Below are 27,844 nucleotides of genomic sequence, written 5' to 3'. Positions count from 1 at the left end.
TTTGCTACATTCCCTCCTGACTTTGTTCCTGTGATTTTGTGGAAGTGCACATTTCTACAGACATGTTTTAGGATGCATCACACTGTGGTCACAGCTCAGCACGTTTCCCACATCAGTATATACCATCCCGTTGCATTGCATTCAAATCATACGTGGACCAGAAGGTCACCATCTCCCTACCAGGAAGAACCCTGGTTTTCTTCTTTCTTTCTTCTTCCCTTCCCTTCCTTCCTTCCCTTCCTTCCTTTTCTTTCCTTCCTCCTCCTTTCCTTTTCCTTCTTTCTTTCTTTCCTTCTTTCTTTTTCTTTTCTTTTCCTTCCTTCCTTCCCTTTCCCTTCCTTCCTTCCTTCCTTCTTTCTTTCTCTTTCTTTCCTTCCTTCCTTTTCTTTCTTTCTTTCTTTCTTTCTTTTCCTTTTCTTTCTTTCTTTTCCTTTCCTTCCTTCCTTTTCCTTTCCTTCCTTCCTTTCCTTTCCCCTTTCCTTTCCTTTCCTTTCCTTTCCTTTCCTTTCTTTTTTTGTTTTTAACATTATACCCCAGGCCCTAATGTGCATCTTTGTAAATGCCTCTGTAGATAAGTGTCTTTGTAGATGCTTAGACAGATGAATGTTTGTCTAAGTAGCTACAGAGAAATCGAATTATTGGCTATGTTCATTTAAATGTTAGCAACCATGGCCAAATTGCCATCTACGGTGGCTGTGCCAGTTTCCATGAACAGATACTGACAAAAATGACAGTATGAAAGGAAAAAATATATACATATAAAATATGCAATCAATATCCAGAATACATAAACAATTCCTGTGAGTCAATAAAAAAGAGAGAAATTTAATGGGCAAAGGATATGGACAAGTTCACAAAAGACAGGTGTCAACCTCATTAGTACTCAGCAATTCAAAATAAAACAATACTTTTAAATCTATCAGATTATTAAAATGAATGAGATTAAGGTATAAAAACATGCTGATCAGGTTTTGAGGAAGTGGGTGTTCTAATATGTTGCTCGCAGCAGGCCAGGAGCTCTCTCTAGTGTTCCCCATGCACTCAGGCATCTAACCTCCAGTGACTTTGAGAGGGGCCCCATTATAATCATTCTTGCCTTACAGGTGAGGAAACGGGAACAGGTAAAGGGACTTTTACCAAGGTCCTTAGGCTGGCAGAAGCTTTTAATTTGTTATATCTTCTTCCATGGTTTCTTCTAATATTTACATAGTTTCATGTTTTTCAATTTAGGTATTTAACCTACTTGAAATTTTGGCATGGGATGAGGTAAGACTATAACTTTATTCCAATGAGTAGGTGTTTCCACATGAATTAATTTAAAATAGCATCATCTGCCCACGTTTAAGCACTTGCAGCCCCCAAATCTACTCCCTCACTTCAGTGGCCAAAACTGGGCTCTTCCTGAGTCTTCAGGCAGCAGTTTCCCAACCTGCAGCATGGGTGCTGACCAAAGCTGAGGCCCGGAGACCTAGTCTGTGTGTCCTCGCATGGCAGCCTGAGACAGAAGGGTGGTGATTCAGCTGGCTAGCAGGTCCTGCAGGTCACTGTTGCAGGGCAGCAGGTCACATGCTAGTCGTGCCTTCCGATCCCGCATGGCCTTCAGGGCGGGGCTGTGTTGCAATAGGAGGGAGCAGATGTCCATGTGGCCCTTCTCAGCAGCCTGTGGAGAGAACAGCCTGAATCAAAAGTCACACCCTTACTGAGTCCTGCCCCTTTTTGCTCTACTTCTATTGGTCCTCATGGAAATGGAGACATTGGCTGTTTGAGCAGACTTTCCCTAATTCCTATGAAATCCCATGACTTGCATACAGATGGGTAGAAGACTCTAGCGACATTCTGGCAATTAGCTTAAGTTTTTGGTTCTTGTGTTCTTTGTTCAATGGCTATTCTTCTTTGTCCAGGCTGCACATTAAAGACAAGTACTGAACCTGGAGCCTCTAAGTGTCTCTTACAAACATTCCGACCACCTGCAGGTGCTGGGCACCACGAGCACAAGGGACATCAGGTGTGGACCCTGCCCTCTGGGAACTTCCAGATGAACAGAAAAAAATGGGCCCAGGTTCCCAGCTTTCTCTTCTCATTTGAGATAGATGATCCCAATCTGGATGTCAATCTCTAACCCACAGGTGGCAAACACAGGGCCCGTGGGTAGAATCCGGCCCTCCACGTTGTTTTATCTGGCCCGGCACCTTATTTCTACCGGGCAGCAGTGCCGAGCTCTCACTTAACTGTTAGGGAGTAGTTACACTTATACAGTCCTAAAGTTACATTCGGCTTTGAAGGCAACCTCAAGACTGCTGTGGTCCCCCATGAAAATGAGCTTGACACCACTGCTCTAACCTATCTCCAAAAAATAACAGAGTTAAGTGATTTACATAAATTATCTTATTTAACTTTCACAGTAACCATCAGAGGTGGGAACTATCATTATTCCCATTGTATATATGCAGAAAGTGAGGCTTACAAAAGTTAAGTGACCTGCCTATGGTCACAAACCTAGTGTGGCAGCTTGGGGATTCTAAAGCAGGTCTGTCTGACCACGAAGTTTGAACTCCTAACAACTGTTATTTCACTGTATTCCCTACTCCTCCCGACAGACAAATGGATAATTATGGGAGTTTTTGAAAGGTCTCAAAATTAGTATTACTAGCAACCATTACCTCAAATTTGAATCCAAATCATTTTTAGCAGGCACTCTTGATAAATACAGACCTAGGTTCTCCATTCTGTTGCTTCAGTTCAGGCAGTGGCACGTTGTGAGCAACTGTGAGGTGCATCCCAAGTAGTTTTTTTTTACCAAAAATAAACAAATAAAACCCAATGTTCACAAGTAGTTTACTTCATTTATTTCTTTTTTAAAGTCAGGATTTCAAATTATTTTCTTTCTTTATCCTCACCCAAGGACATTTTTTCATTGGTTTTAGAGAGAGAGGAAGGGAGAGAGAGCACGAGAGACCGATGGGAGAGAGAAACATGACCGGGGCCCCTCTCGTACGCATGCCAACCAGGGGACAAACCTGCAACCTGGGCAGGTGCCCTGACAGGGAATCGGACCCCCGACCTTTCAGTCTATAGGACGACACTCCAACCAACTAAGCCACGCTGACCAGGGAGCAAGTAGTTAATTTTTTAAAGAAAGAATGAGAGGTCGAAGATGGCGGTGGCCTAGGAAGATGTTGAACTTGCCCCCACCCCCCCATAAGTGCACTGAAGTATATGCCCACATATAGAGAGAACAATTCCTCCTAAGATACAACTGAGGGCAATTGAGTAGCTTTTGCATAACAAATTACAGAGTGAAACTGTCCAAAAGAGAGCTGAGGAACCATGGAAGCCCTCCAAGATCTGTAGGAACTCTCTGGGGTCGGAGTGCCACTGTGTGCATTCCCCTCCACCTCCATAGTGCAGGCAGGAGCTCTATCCAGGTACTCTGGCCTACATGGAATGTCACCACAGTACGTTCCCAAGTGCATCACCCAGAGCCCATTTCAGCTCTGCACCAAGGGAGCGAGCAGGACCAACAGGGCATTACCACAGGCACCTAGCCTCCCCATCTGGAGCTGCTTTAGCCTGGCAGGTCAGTGCCTGGGGTACTAGAAGCACTTGTCTGGTTCTAATGGCTTGTTAAAACCACCCAGCACACACAGCCTACACAGAGGCCGCTTCGACATAAGGCCACTTTTTCAAACTGGACAAGATAGCTATTATGTCTAATTATATAAATTAGAATGTCAAAATGAGAACATGAAGGAATATCTCTTAAGTGATGGAAGAAAAAAAATTCCCAGGAAAAAAAAACCCTAATGAAACACAATAAACAATTTACCTGATAAGTCAAAGAAGTGGTTATAAGGATGCTCACCAAACTTCAGAGTAAAACAGAGGAACTTAAGGAGAATTTCAACAAAGAGAAAGAGTAATGAAGAACCAAGCAGCCCTGACTGGTGTGGCTCAGTTGGTTGGGTGTTGTTCCACAAAGTGAAATGTTGCTGGTTCAATTCCTTGTCAGGGCTCATGCAAGAGGTGGCCGATTGATGTTTCTCTTTCACATCAATGTTTCCATCCCTCTCTTTCTCCCTCCTTTCCCCTCTCTCTAAAAATAAATAAATAAAATTTATCATTTTTAAAAAGGAAAAGAATCCAGCATACCTGAAGAATACAATAACTGAAAGGAAAAATTCATTAGAAGTAATCAACCTCAGATTAGCTAATACAGAAGACTGGATTGGCAACCTGGAAGCCAGACTAGTGAGAATCAACCAATCAGAACAGCAAAAAGAAAAAAAGAATGAAAAAAAATGAGAATTGTTTAAGGGGCCTCTGGGAAAATGTCAAGCACGCAAACATTCACATTGCAGGGTGCCCAGGATGAGAAAGAGAGAAAGGAGCAAACTTTCCTCACCTGGGAAAGGAACACATGGTCAGGTCCAGGAAGCAGAGTTCTAGACAGAACAAATTCAAAGAGATCCACACCAGGATATATTGTAATTAAAACTGCAAAAGTTAGAGATGAAGTGACAATCTTAAAGGCAGCAAGAGGGAAACAAGCTGCAAGCACAGGAAACCCCATAAGGCTATCTATCCACTGATTCCTCAGCAGAACCGTACAGGCCAGAAGGGGGCCACAGGACATGCTGGAAGTGCAGGAGGAAAGGAACCTACAATTGAGGACACTTTGCCAGGCATGGTTATTATTCAGAATGGAAAGAGTTTCCTGGACAAGCAAAACTTGAGGAGTTCATCATCACTAAACCAGCTTTATATGAAGTGTTAAAGGGTCTTCTTTAAGCAGAAAAGGGGAGACCAAAACCACAAACAAGGAAATATGAGAAAGGAAAAATATCTTCAGGTAAAGGCAAATATTTAATAGAGCAAATCAGCCACTTGAAAAGCTACTAAGATAAACAAAAGACAAAAGTACCAACCTCAACAAAAACTGCAAGTAGTTAGAAAATACATAAAACAAAAAGATCTAAAGCATGACATCAAAATGTAAAGTGTGGAGGGAAGAAGAGCAAAAATGTCCTTTTAGAATATATGAGAACTGATACACCTATAAGCTTAAAATACAGCTATATATGTAAAATAATATACATAAACTACATGGTAACCACAAACCAAAAACCTGCAAAAGGCACACAAAAAAATAAAGAGAAAGGTATCCAAACAAAATAATAAAGAAAACCAGAAAACCATAAGGGAAGCAATCAAGAGAAGAAGAAGAAAGGAATAGAGAGAAACTACAGAAACAACCATAACAACACCAAAAAGGAAATAAGTACTACTTATCGATAATGACTTTAAATGTATTAAATGCTCCAATAAAAACAAACAGGACGACTGAGTCCTCTCAGCTTAAAAGCCCCGACCCATCGACATGCAGCTCACAAGAGACTCACTTGAAGTTGACAGACACATACAGACTGAAAGTGAAGGGATGGAAAAAGATATTTTGCACAAATAGAAATGAAATGAAAGCTGGAGTAGCAATGCTCATATCAGACTAAATAGGCTTTAAAACAAAGAATGTAAAAAAAAGACAAGGAAGGCAAAAGACATTAATAACTATAAAAGGGTCAATTCGAGAGCAGGACAGAACCATCATAAATATCTGCACAGCCATCGCAGGAGCACCTCGTACATAAAGCAATTATTAATGGACATAAAGGAAGAAATATACAGTAATACAAAAATAGTAGATTTTAATAACCCACTAACATCAATGGAGAGATAATTCTGACAGAAAAAAAAAGGAATAATGGCCTTAAGTATCACATTATACCAGATTGACATAATAGACATTTTTAAAACATTTCATCCAAAAACTGCATAATATACATTTTTTTCAAGTGCATGTGGAACATTCTCCAGGATAGACCACATATTATGCCACAAAACAAATCTCAGTAAATTCCAGAACATTCAAATCATATCAAGAATCTTAAAAAACAAAAACAAAACAAAACAAAACAGAAAAACAAAGAATCTTAAGCAACTACAATGGCATGAAACTAGGAATCAACAACAGTGAGAAGAAAACTGGAAAACACACAACTATGTGGAAACTGAGCAACACGCTGCTAAACAAGAAATCAGTAACTACCTTGAGACCACTGAAAATGAAAACATACAACTTTCCAAAATTTATGGAACATAGCAAAAGGGAGGTGTATAGCTATACAGGTTTACAAGTTTGTAAGGAGCCTCTGGGACAGCTTCAAGTGTACAAACATTAACTTCCTAAGGGGTGCCAAAAGGAGAAGAGGAAGAGCAAGAAATTGGAAATCTATTTGTAAAAATAGTGAAAGAAAACTTTCCTAATTTGGTGAAAGAAATAGACATGCAAGTCCAGGAAGCAAACAGAGTCCCAAACAAGATGGATGCAAACAGGCTCACTCTAGGACACATCATAATTAAAATGGCAAAGGTCAAAGACAAAGAGAGAATCTTAATAGCAGAAGAGAAAAGTAGTTACCTCCAGGGAAGTTCCCATAAGACTGTCAGCTGACTGCTCAAAAGAAACTTTGTAGGCTAGAAGGGATTGGCAAGAAATATTCAAAGTCATGAAAAGCAGGGACCTACAGCCTAGATTGCTCCACCCACCATTTAGAGTGGAAGGGCAGATAAAGAACTTCCCAGACCCCCAAAAAAAATCTAAAGGAGTTCATCATCTCTAAAGCATTATTACATAAAATGTTAAAAGGATTTATTTAAGAAAAAGAAGATCAAAACTATGAACAATAAAATGGCAATAAATACATATGTTTCAATAATTGAATCTAAAAAACAAACTAAGCAAAGAAGAAGAACAAAAGACAGAATCATAGAAACAGAGAGCATTTTGTGGTTGCCAGATGGAAGGGAGGTATGGGGAGATAGGTGTAGAGGTGAGGAGACTGAGAAGTACAAATTGGTAGTCATGGGGATATAAAGTACAGGAAAGTATATGGAGTAGCCAAAGAAGTTATATGCATGACTCAGGGACATGAACAAAGGGGTGGGGATTGCCTAAGGGAGTGGGGAGTGCTGGGTAATGGGGGCAAAGGAGGAAAAACTGGGGCAACTCTAATAGCATAATCAATAAAATATAATTTAAAACAAAAAAATGGATAAAAATCATGCCTTAAGAGAGGGACCTAGAAGACTGAGAGACTAAGGTCGGGGGTTGAAGGGAAATTCATTTTAACAGTATACCATCTTGGACTCCTGAAATTATCTACCCCATGTAGGAATTCCTAGTCAGAAGTGTGATGAAATTATCAGTCCAGCTATAGCACGGAGAGTGGACTACGAGGATAGGCGAGAGTACATGTTAAGTTTCAGGGAACAATTAGGGAGAAAAGCACTCACACATATCACTAAAGGAAAGAAAAATAAATTAACACTACATTTAATTCCAGTTTACATGCATTGAATGAAAGGATGACATGCAAATTTGTGAATTGTTCCATATTTTTTATGTACATGCACAGAATAAATGCTGGAAAATTACACATTAATCCCAAAGTATGAAAGCGAACACTGATAATAGAAATGATTTTTGTTTTCTACTTTATGCTTTTCCATTTTCCCCATGTTTCCTGCGGTGAATATGTTATACCTTTCATAATGACAAAGACCGGGTTTTTGAAGAGAGAGAGGAGCCATACCTTATGTAGACTGGTCATGCCATCGTCATCTACAAGCCTGGGGTTGGACCCATGTGAGAGCAGAAGCCGTGCAATCTCAGTGTGCCCACAGTAGCTGGCCCGGTGCAGGGCGGTGGCACCCCCATGTGTCTGGGCATCACACTTGGCCCCATTTTCCAGCAGAAACTGGCATACTGCGTAGTGTCCATTGCGGCTGGCATAGTGCTGCAGGGAACAGAGACTGAGGTCAGACAGCAGAGCCAGGCAGGTGACTTGGTGGGGAGGGGTGGCACTTGGCCCCGGATCCTCCAGGGACCACCTCTATTTGTTGTGTGACCTGGGCAAATGTCTTCACATCTGGCATCAGTTTCCTCAATCATTTCTACCTCACAGGAGAGTTAACGAAAACGAAAGTAAACAACTAATGTAAGGCACTTATCCTAATTAAAAGGTTCACATGACACTTAAAAGAGAAACCATGCCCTGACTGATGTGGCTCAGTGAGTTGGGTGTCCTCCTGCAAAGTGAAAGGTCAACAGTTCCATTCATTCCCAGTCAGGGCACAAGCCTGGGTTGCAGGTCAGGCCCCCAGTTGGGGGCATTCGAGAAGCAACGGATGGATATTTCTCTCTCATATCCATGTTTCCTCCCTCTCTTTATCCCTCATTTCCCCCTCTAAAAATAAATAAATAGGCCCTGGTTGGTGTGGTTCAGTGGATTGAGCGCCAGCCTGTGAATCAAAATGTTCTCAGGTTCAATTCCCAGCCAGGGCACATGCCTGGGTTGTGTGCCAGGTCCCTGGTTGGGGGTGCATGAGAGGCAACCACATATCGATGTTTCTGTCCCTTTCTTTCTCCTTCCCTTCCCCTTTCTCTAAAAATAAATAAACAAAAACTTAAAGAAAAGTTATTAAAAAATAATAATAAATAAATAAAATCTTAAAAAGAGAGTGAAAGAAACCCTGCTGGGAGAGAAGGAAGGGAAAAGACAAAGACAAAGGTAAACTTCAGTCCCTCTGCGATGCAGGGGTCCCCAAGCTCACCCCAAGTCCTTCCAACTCACTAGAGCGGTGTAGCCAGCCAAGTCGGGCTGGCTAGGGTCTACTGCCTTCTGGATTAAATACTTCACTCGGCCCAGGTCTCCATTCAGGGCTGCTGACCAGATTCCTGTGGAAAGACAACCAAAGTATGGAATGATGCTGAATGAGGACTTTTAATTTTTTTAAGATTTTATTTATTTTTAGACAGAGAGGAAGGGAGGGAGAAAGAGAGGGAGAGAAGCATCAATGTGCGGTTGCCTCTTACACGCCTCCTACTGGGGACCTAGCCTGCAACCCAGGCATGTGCCCTGACTGGGAATCAAACCAGCGACCTTTTGGTTCACAGGCCTGCGCTCATTCCACTTAGCCACACCAGCCAGGGCTGAATGAAGGCTTTTAATGTTTCCTTTATCTCTTGATCTTCATTTTTTCCATCCAGTAAATCATAAAAAATGGGTGCCTAGTTAATATTCATTCAACAATATTTATTAACTGAGCACTTCCAATGTGCCAAGGATTGTCCTAGGTGCAGGTGACAGCTGTGAACCAGACAAGGAGCTGTTGACCAGGGCAGGAAGACTGAGCAGACACAGAAATCCCTTCTCCTCACTTCAAACACACAAATGTTGAGTAATGTTTAACATGTTTGAGGAGCACAGAGCTCCAAGCAGCACGGAGCTTGTGGGCCTCGGCCTGCAGCCTGCGCCCCAGCCCCGGGGCCTAAGGGCAAGAGCTGCCCTTGGGTTCTGTGCAATGGCCCCAATCTGCCCTCTGTGTGTAAATTCACAGGGAAATATGAATGGATAACAACAGAAAATGGAACAGTGGAAACGAGAAATTTTGTACAGGAATATTTGGGAGATGTGGTTTCCTGTAGTCTGCCTGAAATTGGGACAAAATTGAATAAACAAGATGAGTTTGGTGCTTTGGAAAGTGTGAAAGCTGCTAGTGAACTCGATTCTCCTCTGACAGAAGTAACTGAAGATAATGAAGCTCCTCCAGAAAATCCAGGACTTGTCAACAAATCGTGTTATGAAGATGGTTGACTGATCAAGATGACACTGAGTGACCTTCAGAAGTAATGAACTAATGAATGAAGAAGCATATGAGAAATACATAAATCTATTGGAGTAGAAACAGAACCCCCCTAAATAAAGTAATATGAAATAACTTAATCTAGCATTGTTGTCCTAAATTAGTGGTGGACAGAAATTTTAAAACAGCAACTTTTAGTCATACCAATGGAAAAAGAAGCTACAATAATGCTATTGGAAGAAAATATCCCTTAACTTTCTAATGATTGCAGATAATCACAATTTACATCTTTTTTTTTTTTTTTACAATACCCTATGATTTTTAGGCTAGGCTACAGTTATAATATTCAGGATTCCCGAAATTACCTGTAGTGAAATCTAGTTATAAAAATTATGTATTTCAAGGATAACATTGTCATCTTAAGCTTTGTGTAAAATTGTAACCTGCTTACATCAGTCTCTGGATTTGGGTCAAAATACTTAATGACCTTTCCATTGGAAATAACTGGCAAAGAAAAGTTTTTGTTAGCTGTTACAGTGTCAGATGACAAACAACACTATCTTACAACATTTAGCAATATACTGAGTTTGCTGCTGCTATTTTTAAAAAAAAAATTTAAAGATTTTATTTATTATTGGAGGCCACCTGGAGTGGCTGGCCAGGGCAGGCCTGTCCAAAAGGTCAGAGGATGATGAGGAGCAGGAGGCACTGCCATCTCTGGATAAACCTGGCAGGTACTCCCAAGGGAACACTGTCTACCTTTATGAACTTCTGAAGAAAATGACTGGCAAACCTGAACCCAGGGTTGTTTACTTTAGGGACAGCATGCACTCAGATATTTTCCCAGCCCGTCACTATAATAACTGGGAGACTGTCCTCATTCTGGAAGAGCTCAGAGGGGACAGGGACTGGAAGCCTGAGGAATCGGAGCCCCTAGAGAAGAAGGGGAAATATGAGGGACAGAAGGCAAAGCTTCTGTATTCATTATCTAATAATAAATGGGGCTCTTTTTTTTTTTAATTGACTCCATTTCGGGACTGGAAAATACAGAAGACTTGTCAGTTTATATGTGGTCCTGCAAAAGAATCAGTACTTACAGCACTATTGCAATTCCAAGTATTGAAGCAATAGCAGAATTACCCCTGAACTACAAATTCACAAGGTTCTCCTCAAGCAATTCAAAAACAGCTGGCTATTATCCAGGTCCTCTGCTGGTCTTAGCAAACAGCGAATCACTGACAACCAAATAACTTGATCTCTACTGAAAAATGAAGTGAAGAACCATATATGCAGCAAATGTACTGTGAAAATGTTAATTTAAAAAAAATAATACTGTAATGTGCTTTATAGGAACAAATTTTTAATGAAAAAAGATTTTATTTATTATTTTTAAAGATTTTATTTATTATTTTTAGAGAGGGAAAAGGAGGGAGAGAGGGAGAGAAGCATCAACGTGTGGTTGCCTCTCACACAACCCCCACTGGGGACCTGGCCCACAACCCAGGCATGTGCCCTGACTGGGAATCGAACCGGTGACCCTTTGGTTTGCAGGCTGCCGCTCAATCCACTGAGTCAGACCAGCCAGGACTGCTGGTGCTATTATTATACAGTGAAGCAGCAGCCTTGAGGGAAAACAAAACAGTTTAATAAAACATTCAACTTCTTCATTAAAAAAATAAAATATATAGTCAAATTCAAAAGCAAGAAGAGGACACTGCCCGGTGCCAGAACAAGGTGAAAACCACAGCCAAGGTGGTGAGCCAGCACTGAGACTATAGGATCCAAAGAGTTCTCAGAACTAGACACACGCCTCAGAGGCTTTGGGTCCCATGCTGGAGCAGAGTCTGGGGCAAAGACTGCAGGCCACGTGCATGGCAGGGAACTCGGTAAGGCTCTGTGCACAAGGCCAGGAGCAGGCACAATATGGATAAACCAGAAGTGACAAACCTCCACTCTCCTACCCTGAGTAGCAGCAGGAAGCAAGTTGCCATGCCCTGGCCCTTTACTCTTTCAGCAAATATTTACTGAATACTTACTATGCACGTGGTACTATTCTGCATACTAAGGGTCAGCTGAGAAAAAAAAAACCTTCCCTCCCAAATTTTGGACTTATGGAGCTTATATTCTAATTAAAGGAGATAGGAAAAAAATAAACACACACACACACACACACGTCAGGCGGTGCTAAGTGCTATGAAGAGAAACACCACATTTTGCTGTGTATAATGTGTATTTTTTTGCCCAAGTTTTTGAGGGAAAAATAAGGATATGCATTATATATGCCGTAGTACCTGAAATACCTTGTATCTGTTGTTGTGCTTTATAATTGTTACAGAAAATGTACCATACATTCAAAAATAAATGCTAAAATTCCTTTATAATACAAAAAACACAAGTATCTAGCCCTGGCTGGTGTGGCTAAGTGGATTGAGTGCTGGACTGTGAACCCAAGAGTTGCTGGTTTGATTCTCAGTCTAGGGCACGTGCCTGGGTTGCAGTAGGGGGCACCTGAGAAGCAACCACACAGCGATATTTCTCTCCCTTCCCCTCTCGAAAAAATAAATAAGTAAAATCTTAAAAGAAAACCAAGTATATAAATATAAATAAATAACTGAATTAAAAAATTAAAATGAAAGATTTTTTTCCTGAAAGTTTGGGCCAAAAACATGGATGCACATGATACACAGGAGCGCATAATACATGGCAAAATGTGGGTAAAGCAGAGAAGGGGTATAGGCAGTGGTCAGGGATGGCATCTCTGATAAGGTGACATTTGAACAGAAACCTATAGGCAATGAGAAACAGCACCATTTGAATACATGTGAGAAGACAGCAAAGGCAGAAAAAACCTATAAAATCAAATGCTCTGACCTATGCAACTTGGAGGTGTGGGACTTATATCTACCTACATTACCCTTAAAGAACAAACCCCCAATTTAAAATGTGTCAAAAAACTGATCCAGACAAGTGAACCCTATAAGGGCCAGGCAGAAGCAACTTTTAAAAATGCCTTATAAGCCCTGGCCACAGTGGCTCAGCTGGTTGGAGCAACATCCCATAGACCAAAGGATCATGGGTTTGATTCCCGGTCAGGGCACATGCCTGGGTTGCAGGTTCAGTTCCTAGTCAGGGCGTGTACAGGAGGCAACTAATTGATATTTCTTTCTCACATCAATGTTTCTCTCCTTCTCTCTCTTCCTCCCTTCCCTTCTCTCTCAAATCAGTAAACATATCCTTGGGTGAGGATAAAAAATATAAATTAATTTTTTAAAAGTGCCCTATAAGAATGCTTCTGTTAGCCAGCAAAGGTTATCTGTGAGCATCTCTTACAAAAGAAGTACACCCCCTCCAGTGAGCTCAAAGATTAGAAGGTGGCAAGCAAGAAGCAATCCATTGCCACGCAAGACATTCAGCAAAATGAGAAAATGCATGCTCCAAATCCTGAGCTGGTCATAATGGTATAATCTAAGACTTCAAAACATTTAATGTATTCATAGAGATAAAGGAATGGACTCCACAAATCAACAGAACATTAGGGGCAAAGAGCAGGCAGATGAAACAAAAGTCAATAAATTAAAAAGTAGAATCATTAAAATAAAACAACAATACAGTTCAACAGTATTGCAGACCCAGCTGAAGAGAGAATTGACTTGGAAATCACCCAGAATAAGGAGTGGTAAAGAAAAAAATATTAAAGAGGTGAAGAAACACAGAAGACAGAATGTACAAAAATGTCTAATACAGGTTTCAAAAATAAAAAACACAGAAACTGGATAGACTGGGAGAGAGGAAATGTTTTAGGATGTAACACCTGAGAATTATCCTGAAGTAAAGACAAAAATAAATTCTCAGATAAAAAACTACATTACATGCCAAGGAGGATTAATAAAGACAAATCTGGCCTGGTGAAATGACTGAACATCAAGAATAAAAAAAAGCCCCAATTGGCGTGGCTCAGTTGGTTGGGTGTCATCCTGCAAATTGAAAGGTCACTGGTTTGATTCCTGGTCAGGGTACCTGTCTGGATTCTGGGTTTGGTCCCCTGCTCGGGTATGTACAAGAGACAATCAATTGATGTCTTTCTCGCACATCAATGTTTCTCTCTCTCCCTTCTCCTCTAAGAATAAAATCTTAAAAAAAATTAAAAAGTTACAAAAAGAAAAAGTTCTCACCCACTAAAGAATTATGATCTGATTATTAGCAGAATTCTTAGCAGCGGCAGGTACAAGAATGTAAAGGAATAATATTTCCAAAGGATTGAGCGAAAAAAATAACTGTCAACCTGGACTTTTATACTAGCTAAACTCTCCTTCAACTGTGTCTGTGTGTATGGTGGGAAAGCATGCCCACTGAAAAAACTATTAAAGGATATATATACTTCAGGGAAAAGAAAAATGAACTCAGAAGGAAGATATGAAGAAAAAAATATCCACACAACAAAAAAGAAAAGGATATTTTCCATGTGTGCAAAATAAATAATGAGCAAGCAAACAAAATACAGGCACACCTTTTATTGCACTTCACTTTATTGAGCCTCACAGATGTTCTGTATTTTACAAACTGAAGGGAAGACCCTCCATCAGCAAAAAGATTACAACTCGCTTTATCGAGATACTCCCTTTTGCAGTGGTCTGGAATCACACCTGCAGTATCTCCAAGGTGTGCCCGTAATGTCAGATTGTAAAAATTGCTCTGATGGAAGCAAGGTGATTTGTCGGAGTAACCTGGAGGCAAAGGGGCCCTGCTTTGCATAGGGCAAGATTTCTTTCTCAACAGCAGCACAACTGACAGTGTGGGCCAGATAATTGTTTTTGGTAACTGTACTGTGCATTGTGAGCTGCATGCAAGCATCTCTGGTCTCTATCTACTAGAGGCCTGTAGCACCCTCCCAGTTGTAGCAACTGAAATGACTCTAGACATTGTCAAGGGGCAGAACTGTCCCAACTAGTTCTCACTACTAGTGAGATCCGTTAAGGAACCGTGGGGAGAGGTGGAGGAAAGAAAGCAGGTGGGAGAAATGTTATTTATCGGGTCCCACGGATAAATAACGCTGAGGCTCAAAAAGGTTAGTTCCTCGCACAGTGCTGCCTCCCGCACCACAGCGGCATCCCCAGCATGGGCGCACATCCCTAGGCACCCCTCTCTGACACCCGAGAGGCCCAGCTTCCCTCCCTGAGCGCCGGTCGGTGTTTCCAGTGGCCGAGCTCGTGCCGAGATCGGACGAGCTCTTTGAGACCCGGGGCCGCCAGCTCCCGACCGCCCGGGGCCATCTCCGGCTCCGCTCCTGCCTCACCCCTCTCGAAATCCATCTCGTCCAGTGACTGCCGAACGCCCGAGTGAGAGCAGCAGAGGCCGTCAGCACAGGGATCCGGAACCGCCATTGCCGCGCGGCACAGTCTGCCTGTAGGTAGGGCACCACCCGCCTGTCTTGGCGTACGCGGACCCGAAGTCCAATCAGGCACCCGACTCTCCCGCGGGAGCCAATCGGACCGCGAGGCGAGACCCAGGCTGCGCGCCTCTCCAAGGACGGCCGCAAGAGGGCGCCTCATGCTCCTTGGTGGCTGCGGCGCCTAGGGCGGGACCAACTCCCCCGGCAAGGAGGAGGGGGAGGGCTGGACGCAACGAGGGGCACTTAAGTATCCCTCGCTAGAGCCAGCCCTCCAGGGGTGTCTCCTCATCCCTGGGGCTCCCAGGGCAGGGAAGCACCACCTCCAGGTCCTTCCCCACCTTTCCCGCAGCACCCAAGGCCCAGGAAGACGGCTCACCGCGGCCTCTTGAAAGGCCTCACTACATCATCCCCTCCTCCAGCTCCTCTTTTTCTTTTTGTGTGTGTGTGCCCTGACCAGAAATATAACCCTCAACCTTTCGGTTCACAGACCGGTGCTCAATCCACTGAGCCACACCAGCCAGGGATGGCCCGTTTCTTAAAAACCCGTGGGAGCCAGGAGCCACCAAGAACAATGGTAAACCCAAGAGAGCAAAGAAAGGGCATTAGGTTGTGTGCCCCCATCCCCCACTTCCCACAGTGGGCGCCTAGGACACTCAGGGCTACAGCCTCTTCTGGCCACAGCAGACCCCCAGACCAGTCATGTTTACAGGACGCTTCACTTCCACGGCCTGTCTGTGGACAATTTACAGTCCAGACTGGTCCCTGTTTTTCTTATATCTGTGCCCTGTACCACTCTTTGCATAGGACAGTGGCTTGGTGCGTGCTCGGTGGCCCTGGGTCAAGTCTCATGTCCCACAAAGCTGAAGCATTCCTGGCAACTAGAAGGCTGGAAATAGCCTTTCCTCCCCCTAAGGTCCTTGGGAGCCCCAGCCTCTCAGCCAGAGCACACAACCTTAAGGGGCTTCCAGGAAGTTCCCCTTCTTCCACCCTCATTCCCACTTTCCCTTCCAGAGTTCTGAGAAGTCAGTTCCTCTTCTGCTTTGACTCCCAATTCTGACTTCTTCTGGCCAGAGGCCAAGGGTGACTCCCAATAGGCCTTGGCCCTGGCCTGGTTCCCAGCCCCACAGCCAGCACTGTGGGAAATCACTGGAGCCTGGGCTGTGCCCCCCCCTCGTCCCCCACCCCCGCCCCGCCCCGCCCCTCCAGAAGGGGAGCTGCCCCAGGACTATAGGAAGGTGGGGTGGTCCAGCCTAACTCAGCCCACAGGGAGCCTTCTCTCTTGAGACCCAGGTTTTAGCCCAAATGTCTAATCCCAGTCACTTTTATTTTCTCCCTTTTATTTGTCAATATAAAAATACTCAAATATTTACAACAAATAAATACGTGGGGACACAATAAGTTACAGTTAGAAGCCCTCCTCCAGGGCTGGGAGAGGTTATGCCATATCTGTAGCATGCCCACCCTCTCTCCCCCTCCCCCCACACCTCTCCCAACCCTGTGAAGGAGGCCAAGTATAAAATATCACTGAACCCCAGGACCAAGTGGGATGCCCCTCCCCCCTTACCCCCAAACACACAGGAGGCTCCACTCCCTCCCTGAAACCCTGAAAACTTTCACAACCCTAGGAGCAGGACTAGGCCCACTCCAGAGCCCTGCACTCTCCCAGGGGTACAGCACCCTGCCCAGCCCACCCCCATATGTACATCCCTGCCCCCCACCCCGGGGACAGCTGGGGGTAAGAGAAGCAAAGTGATTGACCCCTTCCCCTTCATAGCTTCAATGACTCACCAGGAGGACCCCAGGCCAAGGGAAGACTCCACAGAAACAGGAAGACTGTGTCACACAAACACACCCATGTGCACACACACATACACAAACACACCCATATCTCCAACTTCTGCCTTGAAGTTTTGGCTGCTGGGGTCCCACATGTCCGTGATTCACAGCCCCTCACAGAGAGGAGGAAGACGCCTTCTGGGCGGCTGGTGCCTTGGTGAGCCACACCAAGTGGCAGTGCCCGTGCTGAGCAGAGCAGGTCCTCATGGGCGGGCAGGTCCTGGGCAGCACCTGTCCCAGTAGAGCAGGTGCCCGCGCCATGTCCCTGAGGTAGCTGGTGCCTGTGCAAAAGTAGGAGCCACAGCTCCCAGGCTGCCCCACCAACATGGTGGGGCTCCCTCATACCGAGGACTCCTCGGGGTTGGAGTCTGGCAGGGGCTGGCGCTGATGTAGTTTACGCCTTAGTTCATCTGCCAACTCAGGCAGGGGATGCCCAAGCCCCTCACTGTGGTCCTCCCCACCTAGTTGTAAGCGCACATAACCATTGGCATTTGAGTTCCGCCCACCCCCCAGGTGAAGCCGAGTTGGGGATGGCAGGGGCTGGCCAGGGATGCCAGGAGGTGGGGAAGGTGGCCCAGTCCCAGGCTGACACCGAGCATGTCCAGGCACAATCTTGAGGGAGCCATCTGAGTAGTAGTAGCCAACAGGGTCCCAGAGTTTCTCGTCGGTTTCGGGGCCGGGGCGGAAGGGGGGACTGGTGGGTTCCTTGGGAAGTTCCAGAGGGTACACCAGGGTCCTCTCTGCCGCCTTTGCTCCTTTCTCCAGCTCCTCCCTCAGCCGACGACGCAGTGACAAAACAAGCAGCAGCAGCACCAGGCACACGGCCCCCAAGGCCACCACAGCCAGCCACACCAGCCCTAGGTTTTCTAAGGGTGCCCGGGCCTCCAAAGTCAATGAAGGGCCTGCCACCACAGCAACCAGGTAGCCTTCAGCAGCCAGCCGTGCCCCCTGCTCCTCTGAAAAGCAGTGGTAGGCGCCTGCATGGCGGGGCTGGGCAGCCATCACGACGAGGGCCTGTAGTCGAGCATCATAGAGGAAAGAGCCAGGCTGTTCTGCAGGCAGGTCTCGGCCCCCAAAGGTCCATCGGGCATGGGCGAGGTTGGAAGACAGGCGGCAGGGCAGTACCAGGTCTGTGCCCGCCACCACTGTGATGTTTTTGGGCGTGAGCCTGACTGCAACGGCCAGGAAAGGAGAAGGTGCAGAGTTAGTGCTGGAAACCCAGGGCCAAGGGGAGGTACAGACACTCCAGCTCTGGCCCAGGGCCCATCCCACTGGGAGGAGGACAAAGGACAACTCACCTTTCTTACTGCCACGGAAGTTACAGATGCCTGAGGTATCTGAGACCGTCACTTGCTGGATCAGCAGGGATCTGGTTGGGGAAGCAGGGTCTGTCAACATCCCTGCTCCAACTGCCTGCCTTCCCCTCCTGGTCCCAATAGAAGCAGAGCCCTGCTTACCCAGAGTGGCCACCCACAGCCACACAGCGGCTGGTATTGACACTCCAGGCACAGTAGGGGTCCCGAGCGAGGATGCAGTCTGCACAGGAGCGGTACTTCACACAGTCGGCCAGGGGTAGCTGAACCAGCTGTGAGCGGGAACCTGCAAACAGCAGCCTCTGCAAGAGAAGCAGTGGGCATAGGAGGGTCAGCCAGGCTTAGACACAGCCTGGGCATGGGGGGACTGCTGGGGGGCAGCACATGGCAAAAGAGGCCAAAAGACGGGAGAAGCAAGGATGGAATAATAAGCACCAAAGACCTCATGGAGGGCTTACTACAAGCCAGGCGCCATCCTAAGCACCTTAGAGACGACCTTATTGGAGAGGAACAGCTGCCCTGTGGGGCTGAGTACAACCACACACAGGTACACACACCCACACACAGCTCCAGCATGGTGTGGGAAGTAGGAGGAGCGGGGGTTGGGAATGCGAGGTGCAACACAACCACACAGGGTTCTGGCTGCACACAAGGCCGATAGAGCGCAAGGGCTGCCAGGACTCTGATTTCCTGGAACTCGCCCCAAGCTAAGTGAGGTGTGCTCAAGGGCCTCCCCAGCCCTGAAGGAGCCACGCACAGGACTAGGCAAGGTGGAGGAACAGCTGCGGGTGGGGCCTGATTACTACCTTGCTCCGGGACAGGACCAGGCTTTTCACGGGCTCCTGGTCAAACACCTGCAGCTCCTCGATCAAGTGGACCCAGGGCCCCAGGCTCACAGCCTTAAGCAGCCAGCCATCTCCTGGGAGGGAGGGGAAGGACAGATATCAAGGAGGGTATGAGGGCCCCGGGGCATCCCCAGATCATCCTATCCGGACACACAGGCCTTCTCGGCCAGCCTCCAGCAGCCAGGCCCACGTGCCTACGTGCCTACCTGTGCCAATGAACAGCACTGTATAGGAGGCTCCATCAAGCCCCGTGACCCGGTCTGCCACCAGGTGAGTAAAGTTGGTGTCCTTCTTCACAAGCAGGGGCCGGCCCCAGCGAGGCCTCACCTTCTCTTCCATCAGCGGGTGTTTCTTGATGAAGTTGAGGGTGTTGTCGGGCAACTCCAGGGAACTGGTGTAGCCATGGTGCCGGTGCCAGTCGTTGATGCACTGGGGGGTTGAGGATGGGGGACAGTGGTCAGCCTGTGGGAGTGGCACTGGGGTGAGGGCGGCAGCATGCCCCCCCCCTGGACAACTCACCGAGCCTGGCCGCGGGCTGGGTATGGGGTCAGTATAGAGGCCCCACTTCTGGGACTGCTCACGGTACTCCTTGTAGGGGCCCTCGAACACCTTCTGGATATCTCCCAACTGGTACTCGCAGATGGCTGACAGGTCCACATCGCCCCTGTCACAGCAAGGGAGGGGTCCCAAGGGTCAGGGTTGGTGCCCACTTTACCCCCGCTCAGGGCATGTTGGGGGAAGGCAGGGCCCAGCACAAAGTGCTTATGGGCACACACAATGTGATGGCAGCTCCAATGTGCCATCAGGGGCAGCGCACTGGTCCATCTCCCACTGGGAGCAGATGCCCAACATCCTCCTTGGCTTCCAGAAAACTGGCCAGCTGGACTTGCCCAGAGGCCTGTACCATAAACCACACCTAACCTGAAGACCTGCTCCTTCCCACCCCCAAGAATTCCTGGCCAGCTCACCATCGTGCACGAAAAACCGCAAAAAAGGTGGTGTTGTGCCAGGAGGTGTCCTGCAGGGTGTGCAGTGCCTGCAGCTGGTTGAGGTAGAGGTGGCGACTGGGGGCTGAGCACACCAGCTGTGCCTTCAGGAAGGTGGTCCACTTCTTCTGCAGGGTCCGTGCACCCCCCACGTCTCCCTGGCAGATGACAAAGGGACATTGGCAGTCAGCCCTGCGCAGCCAGCTGGGACCCCAGTGCCCACCACCACAGACTGCTTGTACCTTGCAGACTCGGGCCACACGGGCCACCACCTGCTCCATGTAGCAGTCGTACTCCAACGCCCGCTCACTGAAGAAGAAGTAGACCTTGTCGTCGTCCCCATTGAAGCTCCCCACGCTCTCTGGGACGTAGGCAGAGCCAACAAAATGAGGTTCTAAGGGAAGGAGAAGAGGCTTAGTGAGGCCCTAGTGGTGGCCTTCACCCCCAAAGCTCTCCCAGTCCCCATGCCAGCTCCTTGGGGCTCACCGTTGAGCCAGAAGGCCAGGTACTCTGTCTTCACTGGGTGGTGAGGTCCCATGTTACGCAGGATAACGGGCTCTGTGCCCAGGAAGTTGTTGAGTGTAGCTGAGTACAGCTCGCCATCTATGGAGACACAGGGTCAGCCAGGCCAGAAAGAGGTGAAGGTACTACACTCAGGCCACATACTCCCGGATGGGAACGAGTCCTAAGGGCATAACTCAGCCTATAGCAGGGTAGGCACTCACCCACAAGGAGGCCAGCATGGCCCTTCGCTGGGTCATAGGGGCACCTCCCCTTCCCATCCTCAAAGGCTCCACGCTCCAAGGTGAAGGTGACTATGTCCTGGGACAAGGAAGATACGTAGAGTGAGATGCAGAAGGCCCAGCACCCAGAGCAGTGCAAGGAGGACAAAGGGAGAGTGCAGCACTCACGATGTAGGTACACTTGGGCTGGAAGGCATAGGTGCCACACACATACAGGTGGGATGCGTTATACGGCTGTAGGAAGCGGATGAAGTTGAAACACTCCGTCTGGAGAGAGAAATGGATCCAGTTAAAAGACAAGGGCCTGAGAATGGGGTCACTGGACCAAGATCAGGTCCCAGACCAGTATTGGCACAAAGGGAGCCCTAGGCAGAGAGTGCAAGCCATGATGCCCAGACAGGGGGAGGCAAGGATCCCACCCACCCACCCCTCTGGGTTTGTCCAAGCACCCACCCGGTTATTCTTCCCTTTCTGGATGCACTCGGTCTTCTTCTCCATAGGCGCCTCCCAGGAGATCTGGGGACAGGGAGGGGGCACATCAGTAACACCATAGGTACAAACTTAGCATGGCCTGTGGCAGCCACATGAAGATACCAATGACAGTACATGGCCCCCACTCCCTGGTATCTTATTTCAGTACAGGACATAGGCCCCAAACAACCCCACAGCAGCAGGACCTAGTAAGTGTTGCAGATGGGAAGGCAACACTCTACCAAAAGCTGCCTTGCAGACCCAGCAAGATTCCCAAGAGGGAGGATGTGAGGTGGGCTAGCTGGGCTGAGCAGCAGCCTGACCCAGAGAAGCCCCTGAGGTCACCCGCCTGTGTGCCTCCCGCACCCCCACCTCTCACCACTCCTTGCAGCTCCAGAGCCTCCACGCTGAAGGCAAACAAGGCCTCCCGGGCCCCCACGTACAGGAGCCCAGTCTGCTCAGTCAGGGTCAGCGTCAGAAAGTCCTGAATGCCTGTTTGGGAGAACCGCCGCACCACCGTGGCCAGCTCTGCAGGGACAAGATGGAAGAGAGCATGGCTGTGGATGGGTAGGCCTTGCTAGAGCTCTAGGCACCCCCCACCCCCACTCTGAATCAGCTTTCCTTTGTACCAGAGATTTTTGACCACTTTGCCACAGAAATTTTGAAAACATGCAGTACCTGACTATGTAGTCAGAGACACTGACTTCTTCTCCCTTAGACTGTCAAATAAAAAAATGACAACAGCCAACAATAGCCATCTAGTGTGAATGAATCAAAAGTATACCTATTTTTTTGACAGATCAGCAAAATATGTATTTTTGGTGTGCCACAGAATTTCAGTAATTAGTTTGTGTGGTATAAGATGAAAAAGGTTGAAAACCACTGCTTTATACGATGGTCTCCTGGGAATAACTGCCCTTGTTCCCCACATCAGGGACAGCACCCCATAAGCAATGCAGCCCAGCCCCCTGACTGGCAATAAAAGGCATTTGCTGAATTGCTGCCTGGCTGACAGCTCCTGCGGGCCTCCTAGGCCTTCCCAGCCTGGGAGGGGCAAATCTGAGCCGTGAGAAGGAAGGAAGGAAGGAAGGACATCTCAGCCACAGCTTCCGGCCGGAGGAAGCCATCAGACTTATGGCTCTGACTCTCAGGGCCAGTAGTAACTCTGGCTGCAGAGCTGAGCACTTTTCCCTCCCAGCTTCTTTCATTGTCTCTTCTTTCTATGCCCCGCTGCCCACTGTCCACATTCCAGCCAGACCCTGGCTCCTGACCCAGCAGGGCAGGACATACAGAAACTGCTGTGAGAGCTGCACTCCACCCCCAAAAATCCAGGTTGCCAGAGACACCAGCACAGCTGGCCACTGGTACAAGCAGGGATGGTAGGGGAAAATGAAGGCTGGGGCCAGGATGGTACCGAAGCCAGGGGGCTGGGAAGCCTTGTTGCCTTTCACCACGGAGGGCACCACAACATTCATATAGTTACAGGATCTCTACGTTGTCTCTCAAAATAGCAGCTGACCTGACCTGTCCTCATGGTCCCCCTAAATCAACGTAGTCTTTGGAGCCAAAGGTGGGCCCAGATATAGGCTGGTAAGGGAGTGCCTCATTAGCACCTGAGTACAGCCTGTGGAGGTGAGCTCATCCCAGGTCCCCAGAGTGCAGAGATGATACAAACACCTGACATCACCTCTTCATACGGGGGGTGGGGGGGGTGTGCATGCACGTAACGAGGGCTGTAAGGTCCGTTGTCCTCCACATGAGCCCCTGCACATACATACCCATCTAGGGCCACCAGATGGCAAGAGTATCAAGGCAGCAGAGGGGTATATTAAAGTTGATAAGGAGGCTCCTAGGGGCAGAGAGCTAGAAAGATTTGGTGGGAGGGAAGCACCTTCGGCTTTATGCTTATGCTGGCTCAGGTTTCTCTCACTAGACTCTCAGTGAGTTAACGATTGCAGGAGTGAGGCATGGGAGGAGTGGTGCAGAATGGTCCCTCTCCCTTGCATTAACAGTTGCTGCCCGGTGCTAAGCGTCAGATTAGGCAGGGGATAGCCCAGGTCCTGAGCTGGACTACCAGTTCTAAGTCCCTGGGGTCACTCAGTCACACTTCTCAGAAAGCTGGGTCACATGCATCCAAGCCTTGAGCCTGACTAACAGCAGAATAAAGCAGGCCCATTCATTCTAAGGGGCAACTCCTTAGCCATCTCTCTTCCCTTAGCAGCCCCTCCTGCCCCCTCTCCCCAAAGTGGTATGTTTTCTCCGACTTCAGACACTCACCCCCAGAAGATACTGTCTTCCGGGGCACCAGGTTCCACCACACCTCAGCTCCAATGCCCAGGCCCCACAGCCCCACTGCCAGCAGCCAGACAGCCCAGTGTGGGGCCATGGCACACCGGCGCTCTAAGCTCCAGGCCAGCTGCCCTCCTGGGGGAAAAGAAGAGGGTCAGAATAGCAGCCAGAGTAAACAGACCAAAAGGGGGCCCACACAGGCCCATGCCAGGAGGCACTGACAGGACAGAAGACCTCATCAGGCCTCCCCAGGAGCCCCCCCATCCTTGGAGCAGTGATAGAGTCCCCTCTAATACCTGGTCTCAGCACCGCCCCCCCCCCCCCCCCCCCCCCCCGCCCCCGCCTCCAAAGGACCATGGGATCTCCCTGAAGGGGAGGAGCTGAGTTAGCTGGGGGAGTGGACACTCAAAGACACCTTATCTGGCCTCCAGGCCCTCCCCCACTCCCTCTCAACAGGAAGTTATTTAAGAAAATAAAAAGCGGACCCCTCCCCCATACTCAGGCCTGACAGATTCAATGATTTCTTAAAATAACCTCTGGAAGTAAGGACTTGACCCTACTGGAGCTCCAGCTAGCCCCTTCTGGAAGGTGAACCCCCTTAGCAGTGTGAGGGGGGCATGTGGTGGGTGGGTGGTGGGGGGGACTTGAGGCATCAGGCACGGGGGTCCTACCCCAGCCTCTCCCCTCCCCCAGCGCAAACAATGGCCTGGCAGAGCCAGAAACCCCACTCTACACCAAAAGGGCTGAAGCAGGGCTGCGGCTAAAAGGGCTCCGCTTCCGAGGCCCCTTTGTTGTCCAAGAATGGAGGCAGGAAGTGGATGGGATGGGCGTGGAAGTGACCAGCGCCTCCTCCGTTCCTCCGACAGCCTCCTAGGGACACAGGCCCTCGGGCTAGGGACAGTGGGACCAGAGCCGAGCTAGTCCGATGGGGGATCCCCAGGCGGCGCACTCAGGCGGGGCGGGGAGGGGGGGACTAGCCTGGGCGGCGGGGATGGCGCGAGGGGACTCCCAATAAACCGCGGAGCAGCCCCACACTGGGTCTGAGGAGCCTTTCCACTCAGGGATCGCGCCTCCCGCCCGGCCAGGCCATCTGGGTTCATTTTCGCCGCTCCAGGACTCCACGACCAGGCGCAGAGACACAGAAGCTGGGGACCTGCCCACCCCAAAACAAAGGGTCCCCCACCAAAACCGCATCCCTGGCCCCCCTTCTCCCCTCCCCCAGGTCGGGGATTTGAATGCAAACAAAGCGGCGGCACAGGGAGCGTGGCGGAGCCTGGCCTGCGGACGCCCCCTGTCGGCCCAGGACCCTACGCGGGAAGGGCGGGGGACTGGGGGCAGGCTTACCCTATCGGTCCCCCAACACCCCCTGGCCCTTCTTCTGCCCCTTACCCCAGGCCGGGTTGGACTCTGCCGCGCGCTCGGATGCGCCCGCTCGGACGTGCCCGCACGGCGGTGCCCCCACCTCCAACTCCTCCCAGGGCGGGGAAATCGGGGCGACCCCGGGTTTAATGCAGGGGCACGGGGTCCCAGCGGTGGCCCCTCACCCTTGCCCACCCTGCACAACGGTCTCAGGGCGAGAGCTCCAGCCGGGGAGAGGGCGGCCGGCTGAGCTCGGGAGCTGGCTTTCCAGGACACCCCGCCTCCCGGGCGGAACGGGCGGGGGGCCACGGCGGGGAAATCCGATCCCACAACATCGGCCTCGGTCCAAGCCCGCCCCAAACTTTCCGTCGGGGGTGGGGGAGCTGGGGGCAGCTCTGGGGCCTGGAGAAAATCCCGGCCCCAGACCCGTAAACCCGAGGGACCCCTCCTCTTTGCCCCTCTCCCCAGACCAGTCCGCGCCTCCGCACCCCCTGGCTGCGGGCACCGCTTGCCCCACTACGAGCCACGGCCGGGGACGCAGGAAGGATCTCGGGCGGACAACTGTGCCACCCCTGACCTTCCTTGCGCCCCCAAACCCTGTCCCTCGTGCATAAAGCGGCCCCTAGCAGAGTTCGGGGACAAAGGGGCGCCCCGGTGCCCCGCGGCTGCGACCCCGCGCCGCTCTGGCCTCACTCACCCTCTGCTCGCGGCTGGAGTGCCTGGGCACCGCCCTCACGTTCGGCTCCGACCCCGGGCCGCCCCCGCCCGCCTCCTCCGCGTCCCCTGCGCCACCGCCCCTCAGTCCGACTCCGCGCCCCCGAGCTCGGGCTCCCCGCGCCACAGCGGCGGGCGCCGGCTCTTTCTCTGAGGGCCGCTACTCCGCCCCTCCCCTGACGTCAGCCGGCGGGCTGGTGTGCGAGAGGAGGCCGGGGGCGGGCCCCGAAGGCCAGCCTAGGAGGGGGCTGCGACCCGCCAGTCCGGGCTTCGCGCCCCGCGGTCCGGTCCCCCTGCCTCGCGTCCCTGTCTGGGCCCTGCCGTCCCGCGCCTGGGAGTCGCGGATGCGCCACCCTGCCGGGAAGTGCGGCAAGCTAGGGACTCGGGGCATTGTCAGGAGGAAGCGGACTCACCCGGCCTTCCCGAAGTGTCTCCTCAGGCCCACCGCGGCCTAGGTGGCCGGGCTCGAGAAGGGATGAAGGGGTTGGGGTGAGTGTCCGAGAGAGGGGCGCAGGGGAAACCCGTCTTCTTAGGGCAGACCAGGGTGGTCTGCCTTTTGGCCCCAACGTCCACTGGCCCCTGCAAGACTGCACGGGCCTCCCCAACCAGTAAGACCCCGGTCGGCCGAGACACTGCTCTTGCTGTTCACTCTACGGGCACAGGGACCACTCAGAGCCCCTTGCCCAGCTCCCGGCGGCCACCTTCTACCCCCTGGGCCTAGAGCCTCCTCTCAGGGAATAACTCCCGATGCCACTGGTAGGCTGAATAACAAGCGACAGGAGCCCTGATGTTCGGATGAAAGGGGCTGAGGGCAGCTACGCTGGAGATCTACCACCTTCAGAAACGCCAGTCTCCGCCCACAGCCACTCCTAGAAGTAACTGGTAGCTCTGGACTCCTGGGTGTCTTTGAACTGGGAAGGTGCACAGAGGAACCCCAGAGAGGCCAGCACCCGGAGACAGATTACACCTCCTGGCTAGGGCAGAGGTGAGGAGACAGGACGGAGGCTTGTAGGCTCGGGTGGTTGCTGCAGCCCAGCAGGGGAGGAAAGCTTTAGGGCCCTGTGCAGCAGATCTGGATTATAAATCAGTCCGGGCAGAAGCTTTTGTTCTGAGTTAAGACTTGGCATCTGAAAGCAGAGCCCAAAGAGTGGTAGAGGTAACTGAGGAGGCAGCCCAGTCTGGACTCAGTAACAACTTGATCTTTGCTGGTGCAAATAAAGGACCCTTCTCCCGTGTTGGCCAAAGACATATTTCCCAGCTCCTTTCACCAGAGAAAAAGCTGTGGTCTTAGAGATACTGGACATAGGGAGTGAGCCAGGTAACTATTAGCATGGGGTGGGCAGTAGGCTCTCTACTTCAGCAGACAGAGAGGGAGAGGAAGAAGTCACACCCAGTGTCTCTAGGTGAAGATGGCCTGATATGCAGAGCCCCTTACCTTTGTTCTGTGCTGTAGACTCTGCAACCTGCCTTAACTACGTTTTCTTTTGCTCCACCCTCAAGACCACTTTTACAAAACTAGGTATTGTTTTTCTCATTTTGTAGATAAAATGAGTCTCAGAGAGAACTGCTCAAAGGCACATAGATATTAACAAGTGGGATGTTAAATCAGGCCCTGGGACTCCCACCATCTTTACACTAAGTCACAGTGGATCCTGACAACTTTTGGGCCCCAAGTGTTCCATTTCCTGCAGGTTTTCCTCACCTTCCAGCCCTGCCCCCCACCCCTCACCCTCTAGGTGTAAGGGTTACCAGGCAGAGACTTGAGCTCCTGGCTCCACCTGCAAGATGGCCCCAGTGGAAAGTTTAAAAAGGTGGTTTGGTTTCATTGGCAGGGACAGTCTTCCATACCTCAAGGCAGGCTTCTGTATTCTAATAACAGAGTCAAGGGAGCCCTTCCCTTCCAAAGGCTCCCCAAAGATAAGGCTGCAACTCTCCACACCCCTTTTCCACCTGTGCCCATTTCCTGCTGGGTTCTATTCATCTCCAGTACTGGCTTTTTCCATGGGTTGGGTGGGCAGGGGATAAAGTTTCCTGCATGACTACTTGCTTATGATTCATACTTTTTAATATAAGCACAACTGGTCAAAAATGAGATTCTTAGGCCTTAAATTAGGAAACAAAATTACACACACACACACACACACACACCCTAAAAAGGCTCCTGTACCTATCAACTTCCCTGGAGCTTGTCTGGCAT

The 27,844-nt window shown here is 49.5% G+C and overlaps 3 protein-coding genes across 5 annotated transcripts in view; 1 reads left to right on the top strand and 2 right to left on the bottom strand.

Annotated features, from left to right (window-relative positions):
- The window catches only part of LOC114498404 (metal transporter CNNM4), a 75,516-nt gene extending 74,245 nt beyond the window's left edge, over positions 1-1,271 (top strand). The window contains exon 8 of the mRNA XM_036030093.1: positions 1,231-1,271. Within this exon, the coding sequence (XP_035885986.1) occupies positions 1,231-1,238 (8 nt within the window). The 3' untranslated portion in view covers positions 1,239-1,271. The remainder of the gene's footprint in view (positions 1-1,230) is intronic.
- On the bottom strand, positions 522-15,138 carry ANKRD39 (ankyrin repeat domain 39). Its single transcript, XM_028516122.2, has 4 exons — positions 14,996-15,138; positions 8,691-8,794; positions 7,650-7,853; positions 522-1,660 (listed from the first exon to the last, which is right to left on the bottom strand). The coding sequence occupies exons 1-4, from the start codon at positions 15,081-15,083 to the stop codon at positions 1,517-1,519; spliced, it is 540 nt and encodes a 179-aa protein (XP_028371923.1). The 5' UTR covers positions 15,084-15,138; the 3' UTR covers positions 522-1,516.
- A 1,269-nt stretch (positions 15,139-16,407) lies between these two features.
- Positions 16,408-25,794, bottom strand: SEMA4C (semaphorin 4C). 3 transcript variants are annotated; one of them, XM_028515306.2, is made up of 15 exons: positions 25,631-25,794; positions 23,563-23,709; positions 21,665-21,813; positions 21,268-21,330; positions 20,983-21,081; positions 20,797-20,893; positions 20,558-20,674; positions 20,314-20,465; positions 20,054-20,229; positions 19,605-19,749; positions 19,292-19,514; positions 19,047-19,159; positions 18,385-18,542; positions 18,226-18,296; positions 16,408-18,099 (listed from the first exon to the last, which is right to left on the bottom strand). In XM_028515306.2, exons 2-15 carry the CDS (start codon positions 23,669-23,671, stop codon positions 17,267-17,269), a joined length of 2,505 nt encoding a protein of 834 aa, XP_028371107.1. In that variant the 5' UTR covers positions 23,672-23,709; positions 25,631-25,794; the 3' UTR covers positions 16,408-17,266. The 3 variants fall into 3 exon arrangements, with proteins under 3 accessions (XP_028371107.1, XP_035885979.1, XP_035885980.1); XM_036030086.1 differs by having other exon boundaries at positions 23,563-23,706; positions 25,631-25,762; XM_036030087.1 differs by lacking the exon at positions 25,631-25,794 and adding an exon at positions 25,119-25,519 and having other exon boundaries at positions 23,563-23,706.
- Between the last annotated feature and the right edge of the window lie 2,050 nt (positions 25,795-27,844).

The sequence above is a fragment of the Phyllostomus discolor genome, chromosome 6 (genome assembly GCF_004126475.2).
Source record: "Phyllostomus discolor isolate MPI-MPIP mPhyDis1 chromosome 6, mPhyDis1.pri.v3, whole genome shotgun sequence".
In the NCBI taxonomy this organism is placed as follows: Eukaryota; Metazoa; Chordata; class Mammalia; order Chiroptera; family Phyllostomidae; genus Phyllostomus; species Phyllostomus discolor.
Note: the sequence above shows the minus strand (reverse complement) of the source record. Positions and strands in the feature narration are given on the sequence as shown.

Coding starts and splice junctions, on each gene's coding strand:
- ANKRD39 (XM_028516122.2), bottom strand. CDS start 15,083: ATGGCGGTTCCGGATCCCTGTGCTGACGGCCTCTGCTGCTCTCACTCG. Junction 8,795..14,995: donor CGAGATGGATTTCGAGAGGG/GTGAGGCAGGAG, acceptor GTCTTTCCACAG/GAATCTGGTCAGCAGCCCTG. Junction 7,854..8,690: donor TGGCTGGCTACACCGCTCTA/GTGAGTTGGAAG, acceptor TGTTCCCTGCAG/CACTATGCCAGCCGCAATGG.
- SEMA4C (XM_028515306.2), bottom strand. CDS start 23,671: ATGGCCCCACACTGGGCTGTCTGGCTGCTGGCAGTGGGGCTGTGGGGC. Junction 21,331..21,664: donor CTCTGGAGCTGCAAGGAGTG/GTGAGAGGTGGG, acceptor CCCTGTCCCCAG/ATCTCCTGGGAGGCGCCTAT. Junction 19,750..20,053: donor GCGGTTTTTCGTGCACGATG/GTGAGCTGGCCA, acceptor TTGCTGTGACAG/GGGCGATGTGGACCTGTCAG.